The sequence below is a fragment of the Cygnus olor genome, chromosome 3, assembly GCF_009769625.2.
Source record: "Cygnus olor isolate bCygOlo1 chromosome 3, bCygOlo1.pri.v2, whole genome shotgun sequence".
Lineage (NCBI taxonomy): Eukaryota > Metazoa > Chordata > Aves > Anseriformes > Anatidae > Cygnus > Cygnus olor.
In genome coordinates, this window is record NC_049171.1 from 89456967 (window position 1) to 89474568 (window position 17602).

Here is a 17602-nt window from a genome sequence, read left to right on the forward strand (position 1 = left end):
AAATCCAGCCGTCCCTCACAACACTGGCTATAACTTCTCTCAGCTGCTTGTGTAGGTGTCTGTCACATGCAGCATATTTCTTTTGTCGCCTTGGGTAGTTCTCTGTCCTGTTTGGTTAGCTGAACCCCTGGCCAGGCCCTAATCCATGACCTAGTGTCTGCCTGCAGGCCGAACCCTCACCAGGTTGCCTTTATAACCATCACTTTAAAGATTACCTCTTGTGTGATTACGAGATGGTGTATGTTGCCAGAGGGATTCTTTTTTTTTTTTTTTTTTGGAAGAACAAAAAACTCGGGAAGCTTATCAGTCTTTCTCTGAAAAACTGCAAGTGTAAAACTAGTGAGATCTTTGCTCCCAAATGCATTTAATTTTAAGTCAAATGCACCAAATTAATTTCCTCACCTCTTTCCCTCCCTATTGCTTAAGTTTCTTTTCTTTCTTTTTTATAGTGTTACGATGCTACAAGTATGACAGCGCAGACAAAGTCACCTAAGAGCTGATACTGAGAGAAATAGAAATAAAAGAAAAAAATGAAGGGGAGACGGGGTAGGACATCTCTGAGAGAGTCAAAAAGAAATAGTTTACTACCAGGTCAAATTTTAAAAATATTTAAAAAGACAAAACGATTGCCAAAGCCTGTGCTGCTTTCTGGATGTGCAAAAACTGGAGGGGTGGAAGAAAAAAAAGAAAAAAGTGTTTCTCAGTGGGTGAAGACTTACGTTAAAGCTTACCATGTCACAACACTCAGCTCTGTTGTATTGTCAGCATGGTACTACTATATTACCAGCAGTCCAGTGCAAACTTGATTATTGGTATTTTGCTAGCCAAACCTCTACTAGATCTAACTTAATTTCAGGCTCTCTAGCATCATCCAATTTATAATATCCAATTATCAAAGATATGATGTATCATTACCACTGGCAATGCTACTCTCAGGTTATCTTGGCTTCACTGTGTAGGTTTTATTTTTATTTATTTATTATTACTGCAATTTGCTGAATACACTGAATTGGTTGCTATTTTAACAAGATCTCTGGAGAACTCTTCAGTGATGATGCATGGTGAGAAGAAAGCCAGAAAGAAATTTACTACCAAGCAGATACCAGATGAGTGGGCAAGAGTCCAGAGTTCAACAAAAAACTTCAGCATGGAAAGAGGTCATTAGCATATGCTTGTGCCACACTCTGAAAACATAATGAGAACAAGATAAGAGGCAAAGTCATTATCTGACTGGAGACAGTGACAGGATTTCTGTTGACATAAGGGAAGTGATCGGTTCCTCCAGTGTGTTAGTCGTGGGTTGGTTAGATAAGTTTTTAGCTTTTGTTCCAACATAAACAGCACCTTTTGTCAGTGCTGGAAAAATTGCAATTACGATGTGTATTTTCCTAAAACTGTCTCTTAAAATATTTGTGAAGTAATAACATAAATTCTCTTCTCCCCCACTTCTCATCTGTTTTTTTTTTTCAGCTGAAGATGTATTCAGACTTGGCTGGGAAGGAGATACTGAGAATAGTAGAATACTTCTATATATGCATTCCAAAGACAAGTCCTCCTAAGTTTTTTTTTTATATTTCTAAGTATAATTGTGATGTGGTTTTAAGTGTTAAATATAGGCGGTATTTTGAGACTTACAGTCCTCTCTGTTTCCAGGTGGGCCATGCACAGGTACAGCTCATGCCTCATTAACCACACCAACCAAAAGATCTTGCGACTCAGGTATGTGTTTTGTGGGGATTGACAAGTTGGATTTTGCGTAACGTGGCTGTATAGATACAGTTTAATGATCAGGGGTAGCAACTGTACCTGGAGAATGTCAAAAATAAACATTGTTGATTTGCTCTCAGAAAAATATGTATAAACATAAAAGGATGTGTATGGAAGATGGTTCATCAGAGTCTGGTCAAAATTAATTCCCTAAGTATGCTATGTTTCCAGTTAACCTTTGTAGACCTAAGAAATACATAAATAATTAGTTTGATTTAAGTGTAATGATTGCTGTAATGTTCTGGAAATCCCTCCATTAAATGTGAAGTATCAAAGGAGAAAACTTCTTCGAGTTTTCTGATTGAAGATGCAGTAGAGACAGGTGATGTTTACTTTAATCAAAACTAAATTTTACCTGCTTTGGGTCTTTTTGGTGATTTTATTTCTACGTGGAGGATATAGATTGGATGATCTCTCTCAGAGTTAGTGATATGTTAGGTCATTGCCAGGCTGAAGGTGCTACTTCTGCAACAGATCTGTCATAAGGAATCATACCAGCACTCATTCAGGCAGGCAACCCAAGCTATCTGTGTTGGCTCAGATGTTTTTTCAGACTTGGGTTTTGCAGTGGGTTAAGGAGAACTCCTACGATCCTTTCCACCAACACTGTTTTGGAAAGCCATAATCTCCTGTGGAGGGGCACTGACAGGCATCTAGGTAGTGTTAATGTTCTAGCAGTCTGTGTTTCCAAAATAGTTTTTGCCTATATTTGCATTAATATACTAATTTAGCTGGATTGAATGCAGAAAGGAAATGTCTTCCCATTTGATTAAGGACTCTTGCTCTTTCAGGAGTTAAAGGTAAATTTCCTCTAAGGTCATTCTTTCAAAAATTGTTTCAAGCTACTATACATTTGGCTGAGCTGTGGTTATTCCATGTGTGCATGGTATTAGCTTGCTTGGTCCGCAGTGAAGGAAGTTTAAGAGAAGCTACAGTAACGTGCTTGCTGAAGGTGCAGAGCTCTCAAGCGATGCACGATAATCTGTGATAATGTTGTAAATACTGTTTGTCAGAGAACTTTGTAAGTGTGGCACTGGAAGGTGCTGGATTCAGCTTCTTCAGAATATGAAGACTGTGGATTCTTTTTCATGTAGATATGGAAGCATACCTAAACAACAAGGAGTGTTTGCCACTGTTTCCCTTCCAAACGAATCTGCATCACAATGGTGTTACTAAATTGTGTATTCTTTGTGTTAGTGGTTGTAGCATTTAACTCTGATTTTCATTGCAGGATATTTTAAAAGGTTTCTGTGATGTTATACATATTGAAAACTAAGAGTACTGTATGAATATTAAAAATAAAAAATGTGATTAGCAAACAGACAAAATCCACTGTTTGCGGTGCCATACAGGACAGTAAAAGCTCCTTAGAGTAAAGCCATTGAAACTACTAGACATGTTGAAAAATAGCCATTAAATGGTTGGCTAACTTTGCTCAGCAGTTCTCTTATTATTAGTTTATGCTAATGTTTGCTATCCTACATGCATGTATGTTAATCCTTTTATGTGTTTAACAAGAAAATAAGGAGATCTTAATTTGATGCCACAAGTTTAATCTTCAGTCTACTAATTCTAGTGGCTTTATATTGTATCATTTTTCCTCATTTTTTTTTACTATGGGCTCAGTAATTTGCATATTTTGTTTGTAGTCCCCTACACTAATAAACCCGTTAACAGGAGTGGCAGTTTTCTTCAGAGCTTGCGTTTTCAGCAAACTTTTCAGTGCCATTTGGAAAAGAAAGAAATATCTTTGCAAAGTCTGCATTTGAGAATCGAGATAAATATGGGAATTGACAGGAAAACATTGGCTATAACATATTTGCCAGAAATGTTATGATATCTTCAGGCTTAGGAAGCAGACTATGTAGGTCAGTATTTCACACTACATTCACTTCAGTGTAGTCTCCTTTGCTCGTATTCACCTAAATAATATCCTAGGAATGTTTTTCAACACCACACATTGCATATAAACCTCTCTGCAGTAAGAATTCAACATTTCTTCTGCTCTAGAGTGCTTTGAAGAAAGAATGTTTTGGTGGAATTCATCTGTGTAATTTTTTCCCTTCAAGCATAGTTTTTCCCTAAAGTCTGCCATATATCAGCATTTGAGACAGAAAATTAGAAATTTGACCTACATACGTTGCATGCAGGTTCCCATCAGGAGGATATTAAGGAAGGCATAAACCTTTCATATTTTATTAGCATTAATATAACCATTGAAGAAAGATCAAAACAATAAATCTGTCAAGACTCAGGAAAAGTTCTTTTACGAAAAACAGTTTTTACCTCATGCACTTGTCAGCTTGCATGCTGGAGGAGCTGTTTAGATAAAAAATTGTATTATGACACCAAATAGTGGTGGGTATTTTTTCCCTCCTCCTTGCCAGAGTCACTGCTGTGGTAAAAAGTATTTATAATCTGAAGTGTGCCCATAGGACAAGGATTATAATGAAAAGAATGAGTAAGGACTTGCAGTCATTAGTTTGGATGATGCCTTGAAGGTTTCGGAGAGCCAGTGGTCTGAAGGTTTTGTAGGGAAAAAGATGGGACTGTGGCCTGGTGTATAGCTCTTCATGTATTTTGATTTGTTTCTTAATAGTTAAGTAATGTTCTGATTGATGGCAGATACTCTGAGGCTTGCTCTAGTCAGTAGGGCATCCAGATCCCATTTATATTGGGTGCCTGTGTTGTGAAAGTTACTCTTCTTCTTCTGCTGTGGAACCTAAAGATGATTGAATATGCAATTCAAAAGAGCCAGGTTTTAAAACATTTTCATGCAGCTTAAAGAAACCTGGAAAAAATCACTGGAACTGTTTGAGTGCGCTCAGTTAATTTTTAATTGTGTGGTAGAGAGAGTAATAGAAGCAGACTGTTAAAATGCAGTAATGATACAGTCAATCCATAGATTATATCCATAAAGTTGGTGAGTTTTTAAATACATTATTTCTCAGTAGTGGTTCTTGAGAAACATGTATCTGTAATACTCTGCATAGATATATGTGCAGAGAGCTTACATTTTGTGAAGATATCTGTCCTAGATGGGTATAGTGGTATTTATGCAGGATCACAGTATCTGTCATATGCTCTGTGTCTTCTCTAGTTTAAAGTTTGAGTCTAGAAGGTGCAAGGAGTTCTTCCCCTGCTTCAGCAAAGCAGTTAAGCAGATGCACGGTCCTTTTTTTGAAGCTTCAGGTTTATTGATGTTCTCATACTGACACTTTGAGGCTGAATCTTGACTATCAAGACGACAGCCTTTTAGGAGTTACAGAAAGGGCAGGTTGTGGAAATACGAATCTCACAAATTTTTAGTCACAGCGGACTCCAAGAAACCATTACTTTTGTGTGATCGTTTTCTTAATCCGCATGTGTTGAGTAAGGACAAAAAGACCTAGTCCACCACTGACTAGATTTTTTTATTCCTCTGATGTGCTTAAGTGCCTTTGCAAAGACTGTAGGAAAGATTAGTGAACAGAGTTTATAACATCAAAACAACGTAGAGATATTTTGTTGTTGTTGCTTGTAGGGACTTCTAAGGTATTCTTCAGCGTTTGACTTTTGGAGGACACAGTGTTAGAAATCCAACCTTCTTAGAGCTCTCACACCAAGAGGAAAGTGATGATAGAACAGCCTTCAAGCAGCATTATAAATCACCCAGCCCTGGCAATAATAGTGCCCATTAGAGATGCTCTTTTTTTTTCCCCTGCTCAGTTTCCAGCTGTACTAATAGAACACCACATCAAGCAAGGCTGTAAATAAAAGTTATAACCTAATAGGTGGGCACTGAAGTGGAACGGACAGGAGCTGAGGCATGGAGGCCTTATTACTGCTCATCAGCAATTATAAACAGGATAAAGTGTCTGGGACTTGCACTGATGCAGCAAGAGCTAATAGAGGCTGGGAAATGACACTATACCATGATCAGATGATTTATGTTGATGGGTTTTTACTATCTCATCTTATTACCTATTTCTGTGATGTGTTGTATTATCTGTTCTGTGCTTCCATATGCATCTGGATAGACACGTTGGTTTCCCCTGCTGCTGAAACGAGTTTGGTGTTTTTTGCACACACGCTTTGCATCAGCTTCCAGTAGTGGCTATCTGAGAGCCTTCTCAAACTGATGATTACGATTATTGTAGATTAAAATGTGCCTAATGATAAGGATCATAATAGTCGCATCTGTAAACAACTTTACAGACTTGCTGCAGTTGTAGGATTTATTTTCAGTACCACAGTGTTCAGTTTTACAAAATCACCCTCATTCATTATGATACAGTCGTCTTTCCTTTCATTATGGATATGGTTGTCTTTTGCACTGAAAACCTCCTGTGCATTTTTAGACTAAATTTATCATAACCAGCGTCTCTCATTGGAGAGTCTGAAGAGATGGGTTTGGGGTCAACATATCAAAAAGTTTGTTGCCAGTCAGCTGTAGGTGTGATGATCCTTGCCTATGAGTTATAAAAACTTCAGCAGTTCCTGGGAAAGTTTTTAAGAGCTTGTTAGCACACAGTAATTGGTAATATTCACAGAAAAGTCTTTCATGATCTTTTATCTATCACAGTGTCTAGCACATTTCTGTGCTAGACATCTAAATCATCTCTTTACAAAGCCACTGAGGAAAAAAAAATGCCTTGAAATTTAGCCTGTACTTGCTTTAATCTAAAGAGAAGTTTTGCAACCATCTTCATAGTTCATACATTAATCACTCATGCTGTTTACTTCTGAACAGAATTTTTGTCTGTAGTAGTGGGAAAAATACAACATTCAGAAATGAAAATGTGTGCAGCAGTATGATGGCAGCATGTGAAAACACTGCCTTCTATCCTTGTCTATTCAATACACCCAGGATAAAATAAACAGATTATTTTTCTGTCATCTTAAGAATTTAGGACAGGAATACTTACATCTGCCTATGTCAAAATACACTAAGCTAAGACAAATAGAAACCCATTCTGATCATGGTTGGTATTTATTTGAAATTAACTTTCACACATACTGGTTCCTAGGTGCTCCCTTCCTCCTTTGCATTGTGCATAAAGTGAGGATGCCAGACAGCTGAAGTGGCCAACTCGATAACAAATGTAACATGACTGTGGAAGCACTATTTCATATGCTATATAGAAGGAATTAGAAATACCCACAGGCAATGTTTTGAGGATGTTAATAAATGTGCTAGTAATTCCTATTCTGGGAATAATCCCCTCTTTCTAATCAATCTGTTAAAGCCATTTATGACAGGCTAATGCAGGTCTTAAAAAGAAAATAAAATTACTATTACAGAATAGGATAAGTAGATGAATACAATAATGTGTATACTTAATAACATTTGCCATTTTGTTCTGTTCTATTGCCCAAAGTTGTACCAAAACAGATGAATGTTCTTATGAACACATAGGGCAGTCAAATGTGATATCCATGTCAGTGGTGCATCCTTTCTGAAGACAAAGAAAGACAAAGGATTGCTACTTTGCCATTGTGTGGTCTATCAGCGTAGCTGTATATTTAGCTACCATGTGCAGAAGGTGAGATTTGGTGCATACTGGTTTAAGTGGCAGAAAAGTGTACTGATTTAAGTAGGTTTGGGTTATACAGGTGTGTATAGCTTATGAGAAATTAGCTTTTTCTCCCCTGTGAAGAGTGGAAGAAAAGCACTTCAATACTGTAAAATGAAAAAATAATAATTCAAACCTTTATTAGGAAAAGAACAAAAGGTCTCCTGGCCTGTATAACTTGTCAGCAGACGGTGAGGTACATCCTTCTGTGCAACTCCAACTATTTGATAGCTGTCCCATGCTGTCAGTTCATTCAGAGTCAAACTGAAATTTTTCAGATCCAGTATCTTAATGGAGAAGGTCCTCCAGATACTTTGCTGCCCTTATTTATTCTCTTAAATCACCCAAATTCATCCTCTTATGTTCTTCGTGCTGTTTGGGTAAGTACTCGAACCTTCCTTTTTCACTACCACTTCACAAAATAACTTGTGTTCAGCTTTTTTGATTACTTGTAAGTCCATTCCTCATCTTTCACTTGTCTTAATCTCTTTTTGCTGCTCTGATTCAAATTTTTCATCTGTTTTCATAATGGAATTTGGGGTATGAAAATAGAAGGCTGCATTGGAAGTCGAACAACTTTGAGGATAATGTGCATAAGTCGAGAGGACAGGCTGATCTCCTGGAAGGAGTTCACATTAATTTGTAAGCCAATAGGAAAATGATTTCAAATGCCAAATTGAGGGCAGTACCAGATGATGGGAGAATAAGATCGGCTGTGTTAGGAAGAGCATAGCTGACAGATGAAGGGAAGAGGGTTTTGCCCTCTCATTAGTCCTGGAACAGGCACCCATGGAGGCTGTGAAATGTATATCTTTCAAGTTTGTTAAGCAGGGACTGCACAAGTCTCTCAGCAACCTGACCTGGGTTTTAGGGTTACCCTGCTTCAAGCAGGAGGCTGGGCTGGGGGACCCGCTGGGTCTGATAGGTGGTTGAAAGGTTCATTCTGGTGGGTGAAATGCTTGCCAAGTACCAAGTTGTATGTTTTCAAGATTGTTATCTTTTAAAATCCAGATATGAGTACATCTTTATATTAAAGTCTTGCAGAGTTGTTACAAAGGATTTGTCCTAGGATCTGTTGAAACAGTAGGTAACTTTATTCTTTATATATATTTTGAATAAAATGAAACAAAGTTTTATATCCGTTTTTGGTAGTTTCAGGCCATGATTAGTTTTCTAAACTATCACGATCTCTCTGTGATCAGTTTAACTGACCTTTGACAGCTGATTAATATTTATTATTAGAGAATATACAAATTTGGCTTTATGATCCCAGCAGCTCTGAATTCCTCTTTTTATTGCCAGCATCCACCCACAGACTGTTAGAATGCCATCATCCCCTAATAACAAAATCACAGCTGAGAACTTCAAATAACCTGCATTTGTGTTAATTATAGGGACAAAGGAATTGGGGTCCCACGTCCTGCATTTCCCACCTATAACCCCGTCTTAAAACTTGGTAAGAATATCTGTTGGAACAGGACTGGGGGAGATGGGGTTTGCTTTACTCGCGTTTGGGTTTGCCCAGTGACCAGACGATAGGGAGAATGCTGCAGAGAACGGTTGCGATCACTGACTTCAGAACCTGCAAGGGCCTCTGCTCCTGCCAACCTGAAGAACCGAGCTGTTTCTACCCCAGTGTGTTGCAGTTATTAAGCAGCACCTTGGTCTGATCTGTTCAGATCCGGAAGATGACTTTCTTATTGGTGGGCTTGAGCAAATGAGACGTAGAGCTTTTATCATTTTTCATTTGGTATTTTATTGCACTCGAGGCTCGTTCAACCACTTGAGCATTAACTTTCTGGCCTGAAACATATTTAAAAGCACATGGACACTTAAATTTGCTAACTACTGATTTCAGTGAGCATCAGAGAGCTTCAAGTACAAGTTTTCACTATTTTCTGTTTAGAAATTAATTTTCGTGAGGACCTTAAAATTATATGGAAGTAGTTTTAGTCTCTTGGAATTACGCTAAGCATGAACAGGGGAAAGTACGTATCTTAATACAAAATGAGAATTTTTTTTTTTTGGTTGTTATGCAACCAAAGTTGCTTCATTTTCCTATTCCAGTTCCAAATTATTATCCATAACGTAAACTTCAGGGAGTAACTAATGAGACCAATATCCTGAAGTCAAAGAAGGTTGAAAACGAGCTAGGTGTAAGACGCAAGACGGCATCAGGGCATGTACTATTGCATCTTTGTATGTTTGTTGATCTGTTCTACTTCCCCCTTTGTGGAGATCTGGTCTTCAGGTTAGTTTAGATGCTCCCAAATATCCCCTTTCTAAACAGTAAGAGTTTCCCAGTAAAAGCCTGACTTCTGACATATTGGAGACAGCAATAAGGTGTGCAGAAACTGTATTCTGTGCCAGGACAGGTTGTGTTTTCCCCATGAAATTGCTAGGAAAAATAACAAAATATAAACTGCTTTTTATGTTTTATTTAAAACAACTGAATTGAAAACAAACTAGCAGATAGATAAACTGTACTTTTCAGAACTCACACTTAATGCATTCGGTAAAGTACTTATCAAAATACGAGAGCTTTCAGGTATTTTTCTTAACATTAGTCAGACACAATCCTTGGAATGATGGTCTCTCATCGCAAAATTTCTGTTGCTGTTGGCATCTCCCAGGTTCTGCAGTTAATGACAAATAAGGTTTTTTTGAAAGATAAATATTGAAAATAGATACTTTTTCACCACTAGCAGGCAAGAGTTCTTTACAATTCCTCTTCTGAATCGGTGTCTTAGCCTTGGAAAACCCTCATTATGCCAATGGGGGAAGGGTGCACTCAGAAAAACTCGGTGTATGCGTGAAAAATAACAGAGCAAGTAGTTTCTATATAGAACGGGGTTTAGGCTATTAGTTTGAAGAATTACTTTCCTGAATACTGTGTACCGTTTGATTGATGAGGACATAGCTGGAGTATACTACTAGTATTTTGAAGCAGAGCAGCACTGCTTATTTACGCACTCTTGAATTGACTAGCAAATCTGCAATATTTATAGCATTACCTATTCATGTTAATCCAATTTTAGAGAACTTCACAAAGCGTAAGAGGGCTCTCAATTAAGTCAGCAAAAACAAAACAGCTTTCAAATTTCCCATTTTACCAGAGCCAGTGTAAGCTTATTTGTACGTTTGCACAAATGTATTCGTATATGTAAATATGCATATTTGAATACTAGAAAGTAGGCTTCAGGTGCTCTGGAATGCCTGGGATGTTTGATTTGCCTTCATAACTTTTTCATCGTGTATATTCCTGTGGTGTAGCTTTTTTTCTTCCTTTTTTGTGGTTCTGTTTTTCCATTTAGCTCTCTATACTTGTTCATTATTCCTTCATTTTATAATCCTGTTCTTATGATTCAGCGTCACCAGAATCTTTGTCCCTCTCCCAGCCGTAACCCTAAATTGCTAAAATACATTATCTAAAATGCATGAAATATAAACACTTTCTTCAAATGTTTACGCTCCCAGCAGGAGAGACGGGCAGCAAGCAGCAGGCTGAGTGCTCAGCAGGACTGGCCAGCCTCTTCTGCCTGCACAAACCGCTCTGATGTTGCGGGCTCTAGAAGTTTACAGGCCTCGCTTTTTGATGTGACTCAGGGAATGACCCCCATTGGCCTAGGTCTTTAAATAAGCAAGATCCTTCCTCCACTCAGCAGCAATATGGGTGGCCAGTGCCTTACAAACTGTTCCAATGACTTGAAATATGCACTATGCTAATCCATCAAAGGAACTGGACAGTGCAGGTGCCCGAGTCCATTCAAATATTGTACTTGTTTGAACTAATTGGGTGTATAAGTAAAAATGCTTAAGAAATAAATTAACATTTTCCATTAACTGAAGCCATACTGACATCAGAGAGTGTATAGGGAAGGGAGTAAGGCAAGAATTTAACCATGAGGCAGATGAAGTACAGGAGCCTAAATATGAGATGAAAACTAATTCACTTCTTGCTTAATTTAGCAATTATGAAATTTCTTGACAAGAAAGAATAATATGCATTTTCTCACTCTAATTATAACTTGCATAAAATGCATGCAGTATCCTATGTAGTTCACTGTCATGCTATTTTCAACTTGCGTTTTGTTCATCTAAGTTACCAGATTAGTCTCTTCCGTTTCATTAGAGATGGCAGTTAATAGCCTCATTAAGTTACCCTGCAGTTACAGCATGCGTCCTTTTGACTGATGGTAGTACCAACAACGCAGGCTTAGAGGAAAAAATGTAAGTGATCTAAAAAGGAATTAGTGCATATATTTATATATTAGTGCAATATATACATATATTCATCTTCCCATCCAGAAATTACATAATTACAGGATAACTGAGAGTGGAAGGGGCCTACGGAGATCATGTAGTCCTCGCTGAGAGCGGGATCACCTAGAGAAAGCTAGGCACCATGTCTAGTCAGACTTTGATCACCTCTGAGGATGGAGCATCCACAATCCCTCTGGGCAACCTGTCCCAGTACTGGATCCTCCCCTACAGTTTAAAAAATAAAAATAAAATGCTTTATGTGTAATTGGATAGTAACTAAAATTAATGTTTTGGCAGAGGGAGGGGGGAAGGCGAGTTTTGCTGGCAGAGTCTGAAGAACATCAGTGGTGTTTCAGATGTGGAATGTCTTACAGTAACTCTTTCCATTGTGTATCTCAAAGAGCAAAGTTTAAAGTTGTTGGTTTCATTGCCGTAGGGTGGTTGGTTGGTTTTGCTCATTAGGGCCGTAGGAAACAACTGGTGTTGACTGGTTTTGTTAATTGGCATGGAAATGATAATTTCTGTAAAGCAGCTTTTTGGGGTTATTTATAGTCTTCAGGGTGATTTCACTGGGAGCCTCCTGAGGCAAAGAAGGGAGGGGCTGATAGGATTTTACTTCCATAGGGGGTATCCTATAGCCTCTCAACTCCACCTTGTGATGGGACAATGAGCTTTTCAGCATCATAACTGCTTTTAAACTCTACATGGGGGAAAAAAGAGTGAAATGGAGATGCTAATGGCACTGCAGCGATGGTAGAAAGAGGTTGTGTGGTTAAACGCTCCTGAAGGGTCTATGTAAGTATTTGAGACATCTGTCTGCAGTGTTTTAAGAAAAGCTGAGGTGAATTCACACAACAAATTCCTTGTGAGTGCTTCGAGAGAGGTGTATGCTTCGGTTTGTGACAGAGCTCCAACATGCAGTCTTGATTGCACAAGGGAACAAGATGCTTATCTTGATGTAAATAACAGAGTTTCAAAGTAAGTGTTTTCACAGCATGAAACAGCAACGGGGAGGAATTGTTGGGGTCATCGCTGGCAAACTCTGCTCATAAGATGTTAATCTTGAATTTTGCTCTCTTCATTAATAGTCAACAAGCAAATGTATTTTGGAGTAACTGTGTTAATTTTAGGTTCATTTGAAGTAGAGGAGATGATTTTAAATAATGATTCTGGTAAATGTAATAGGAAAGATTTGTAAAGATGCAGTTTCCTCTAGATGAAATTTCTAATGCATAGTCAACATGCCGGGGAATTAAATAATCCCTCATCTAAAAATGGAATAATGAAGAAGAAAAGAGGGAGGAGGGGGCAAGAAACTGGAGACAAGACATTGCTCCAACTCAAGTTAATCCCTGTTACGTGGTTATTGGCTGTGACTGTGTGAGGTTCTTCATGGACAGAGGTTTTAACAGCTCAAGCTCCTTTTAAAATGGTTTCAGAGTAGATGGCAGTGATGTTGGAGGGTTCATTAATTATTGCTGTTACTGGTGTTTGGACAGGCAGTTGAGATCATAAATGTCAGTCTGTCAGTGTGACGGGTTCTTTATGAAAAGAAGAAAACGTGATCAAGTGCCTCAAAAGCTGTCATCAAACCAGAGATGAAACAGATTCATCTCATTCTTGAAGCAAGCAGCAACAGAGGAGGGCTTCTTTTTCCCTTACTAGTCTCCCATCTCTTTCTTCCTGCCTGTTACCTTTTCTCAGCACATGTCTCTGCTGGGCTTACAGCTCCCCACCTCTTCCCAAAATGCCATGAAAGAGTCACTGTGATGGTTAGCGAAGCCAGGGGTATGCAGCCCACACGCTCCACCTTGACAGGAGATTGAGAGAGACTGGGATTCACCTCTGACAGTCGTAACACAATTTATTTGGAAGATTTTGAGGGGGAACATGAATAATGAAGACAAGAACAGTGACAGTGAGGAGCAAATGTGAGCTTCTGTCCAAGGCACAACACAATTTCTAAGAACGGTACTCGTCGTTTCTAGTCAAGCCTCCAGTTTAAATATTGCTCAGATGGATTCATTCTCATATTTCAAATGGGAGCTTGATTAAAAAAAAAAATGCCGTAATGAGATGTATCTGCATCCTCAGACATAGATTAGAATAATCCTTATTTCTTGACTCCAAAATTCAAGTTGCAATAGGGAAGTGACAATGGCAGAACTACTGTAGCTGAGAAATTTCTTTGTGAAATTTCTTATGTCTATTGTTGTTTTTCTCCAGAAAAAATGTTACAATTTTGACAACTGCAGGTAAAAGGAAAGCATCTCTTTTTTATCTCAGAGGATTTGTTGGCTTAGGTATAAGTCTAAAATGCAAGTTGAGTGTGGAAAATGTTTCTTAAAAGCAGAGGAAGAGGTAATTCTCGTTGCACAAATCATCCTTCTAAGGAAAACTGTCACTGACTGAAAGAATCCTCTTCCTTAGCCATTTTTGATTGCTTAATAGTTTATACTGAGAGTCTACCCTTAACTCTTGTTGCAGCACTTTATTCTGTTCCTATTTTTTTCTGCAATCCAGGTAGTAAAGCTGGGAATGATAATTGCCATTTTCTATGAGCTCTCTGAAATCTCGTGTTGCAAGATTGCAGGTGCTGGAAGCTGTATTTTGCATCCAGTATTGTTCGCATCAGTATTGTGAAAGGCAACGTGATGTGCAAGAAGAAGCACGCTAAAAGTTCTGATTTCTGCTCTGTGCTTTCTCTTCGTTCCTTGTACCTACCCATAAGAAGATGTAAGCACATGTATTCGTTGGTCCATTTTGCAGTGAGTATTAGCATGTGCGTTGAGGGCGTTGTGCAGTCGGTAGTGGGACTGCTGGAGCTGTCCCTGAGAGTTAGGCTAAGTTAGCTCAGTGTTAGCTCAGATACACATTTAAAAATTAGATATGTAATCTTTCATTTCTATCATATTAGTCAACTTATGTTAATATTCAATTAGTCATTACCAATTAACAGGAAATGTATAATTGAATATTGTAATTAAAGGGCTACTAGCCTGACTTGAGGTAGCTATTTTTCTCATTAAGGCACATGACTTCATTAACTGATTAGACACTGGTTGGCTCACATACATGAATTCCATATTTGGACTTATAACAAGCACAGCACCGTGTTTTCCATATTCTCAATGTAGAATGCAAAATTCGCTTTTGAGAAGTACCAGATCGGCATGTGCTTCCAAAAGGAAAGAAGTGTGGGAGGCAGCTATTTCAAAATAGCATCATATCTGTTTCTCTGAGTAATGAATAAACTACAAACTGTGTAGCTCCCCACCTTTGACAATGAGGTGGGCTGTGACAGAGTTTTCCTGAACCCTGCCTCAGCTCAGTGACAGTGTATGAGTTGTGTATTGAAAGGTGCACCCTGCTACATTCATGGATAGCCCACTTCTCTAAACACTCGGAAAAGTAGTTTATATACAATAGGATGGCTGCCTCGGAGTGTGAGTCGGGATCTCTGCAGTCTATTCAGAGGAACTCTCTTTCAAATCATCTTCTGCAGAGATTTAATTAAAGACAGGACTAGTTGTTCCATAAATGTATTAATTCATTAGGCGCTACTTTTCATTGTCAGCGTTCCTGCACAGCCAGGCATGCAGAGGTGGAATAAGTTACGTACAGAATGTTAGTTTAGCCCACATAGATGTATTTTGTAAGGTGTAAGCTGTAATCTATGACAGTGATCAAAAAGAAGGCTATATTGAGACATACATCAGATAGAATTATTGCAGCTTAATAAAAACTTATCACCTGTATACAGTGCAGAAAGCTGCTCACTTTTCTGTGAAATGTGAGATGCGGGGAGTTTGTACGTATTGAAAAACCAGGCACATTTTCAGTATGTCTTAGCAGTATGACAGAAAGAAAGAAGACCCAAGTGAGGCAAGTTGCATATTTATAATGGCTGTAACATTGGATTCCAACCACTGTAAAAATGCTTGAGACAAGATCTGAAACACAGGAAAGAAAAGTGAGTTAGTTTCTATTGCATGTGAGGAACCAGGGAAAGTTAATGGAGCATCCCCTGGAGAGGGAGAGGCTAGCAGGTGTTCCTGGTCCAGGTGCTGTAGATATTTGGTTTGGTAGAAGTGCGTAAGCGGTGGACCAGATAAAATCATTGAAATAACAAGGATATGGGCGGTGTTTTAGCCACAGCAGTTATTTCTGCAGAGTGATACCTGGAAAATTACTGTCTTTCTCAGCTCCTGCATCGGAACTTACTTTACAGGAGGTATTCAAGTTAGCCTTAAGTAAAATGCTTCAAATTCTGAAAAATGTTCGTGGATAAGCCAGGACAGCTAACACAAAGTAGACATCTCTTCCGTAAGCACAGGACACCATGCAACAGAAATTTAAAATAAAGGCAAAAACAAGTTTGATAGGGTAGAGTCCTCCCAGAAAAATAGTTACCATTTTACCTGTAGATTAATTTCCTTTAAAAATGGGTTTAAATGAACTAATGTTTTTTTTTTTTCCTTGATCACCATCTTGCTCTAGAATGCCGACCCATTGCAGTAATGGCTTTCAGCAGTTGCTCTCCTTGCAACACTACTACGAACAATGTAACTTTTAGTGCAGTTGGGATTAAAATTATTCTCAGTTTCTATTAAAAAGGAAATACAGGTTTGAGTCAGCTCTGCACAGCCTTGGGAGGGGAAATGCCTGTCTGACCTGACCTGACTCAGACTGCAGAGCAGCAGATCTGCTGAAATCCACTGCCTCCGATATGTCACAAAAATAAGGTCTGGGCATTGCAGGTTCCAGCCAGTACTGCACATTTCCTTCAGGACTCTAGAGCCCCAGCCAAAGCACTCTACGTTGTTTAAAAAAAAAATATATATATATATATATATATATATATAAAAGAAAAAAGCAACACTATGTTGCCTGAAGTAGTAATCACATTCCTGAACTTTAACTTCTTAAGGAAACATATTTTAAAAGGGTCTTTCTTAGGTTAAAGGCTAAATTTGAGAGTGTTAGCAACTTACCTTGAACTCTTCGCTAGCACTTGTGTGGCAACCCTGACCCACAACAAAATACCAACACGGATCACTGATTTGCTTGTTTTTAACTAAAGCAGCACCTCTTGATTTGTATCTTCTGAGAGAAGGATGTTTTCCGCAAACTATTTTCTTACAAGCAGAAATTTATATAGATCAAGTTATCAATGCAAATGGTATTCTGACTAATTCTTTTAAAATGGCTGGCACTTTGGATTTAGAGCATGCATGTACAGGTTGGTCTTCGTTTGTATTGTTGGTGTATACTAATTTACATTTAAATTGTTATCCATGTGGAAAGAGGGGAAAGCACGGTATGGTGCTTTCATGTAAAGCCTTCAGTCATAAGAGAGACAGTTTACATGCTGTGCCTTAAAAATCTTCCTTCTGCCCGGGGAGGAAATAGGTCGAATCTGCTTTTGATTGTTTTCCATCAGAAGCCTAGTTCAGTTTGTTTGTGGAGGGAGAATGAACGCACATAGGAGAAACTAAATGAGATGACAAATGAAGCCTGCAATTGTTTAGGATGGTTGGTACTCTACATGCATCTGTACGCAACCTAGCCATGGCTGGAAGGAAGTTAATCAGTTCACTTTCTATTCAGTATTGTCAACAAGGAGAGGTTCTCACAGGGAACAAAAATAATTTGTCCCTTACTTGATGCTCATGGTGATTGTTCAGAAAATGTATGCATGCGATAGAATGGGAAGTATCAAGCTGCGTGGTGGTGACCCCAGCTGAAAGCAGTATACCTTCAATCTGCCCGAAGGGATGCCTCAGTGAGGAAGTTCTAATGTTTTTCCTAAAATATTTGTGAATACAACAGATTCACAGTCGGAGAGTGAGGCTTCTCCTGTGAAACGGCCACGGCTACTGGATGACAGTAATGACAGGCCTGAAGAAACCAGTCGATCCAAACAGAAGAGTAGACGCCGATGCTTCCAGTGCCAAACAAAACTGGAGCTAGTACAGCAGGAACTGGGATCATGTCGCTGTGGTGAGTACTCTGGC

At 38.6% G+C, this 17602-nt stretch overlaps 1 protein-coding gene across 2 annotated transcripts in view; it reads left to right on the top strand.

Moving 5' to 3' along the window:
• ZFAND3 (zinc finger AN1-type containing 3) overlaps positions 1 to 17602 on the top strand; it is a 134378-nt gene that overhangs the window by 100407 nt on the left and 16369 nt on the right. For both annotated transcript variants that reach the window (XM_040552323.1, XM_040552324.1), the window contains exons 5-6: positions 1654 to 1719; positions 17418 to 17588. In XM_040552323.1, coding sequence (XP_040408257.1) covers positions 1654 to 1719; positions 17418 to 17588 — 237 coding nt within the window. The remainder of the gene's footprint in view (positions 1 to 1653; positions 1720 to 17417; positions 17589 to 17602) is intronic.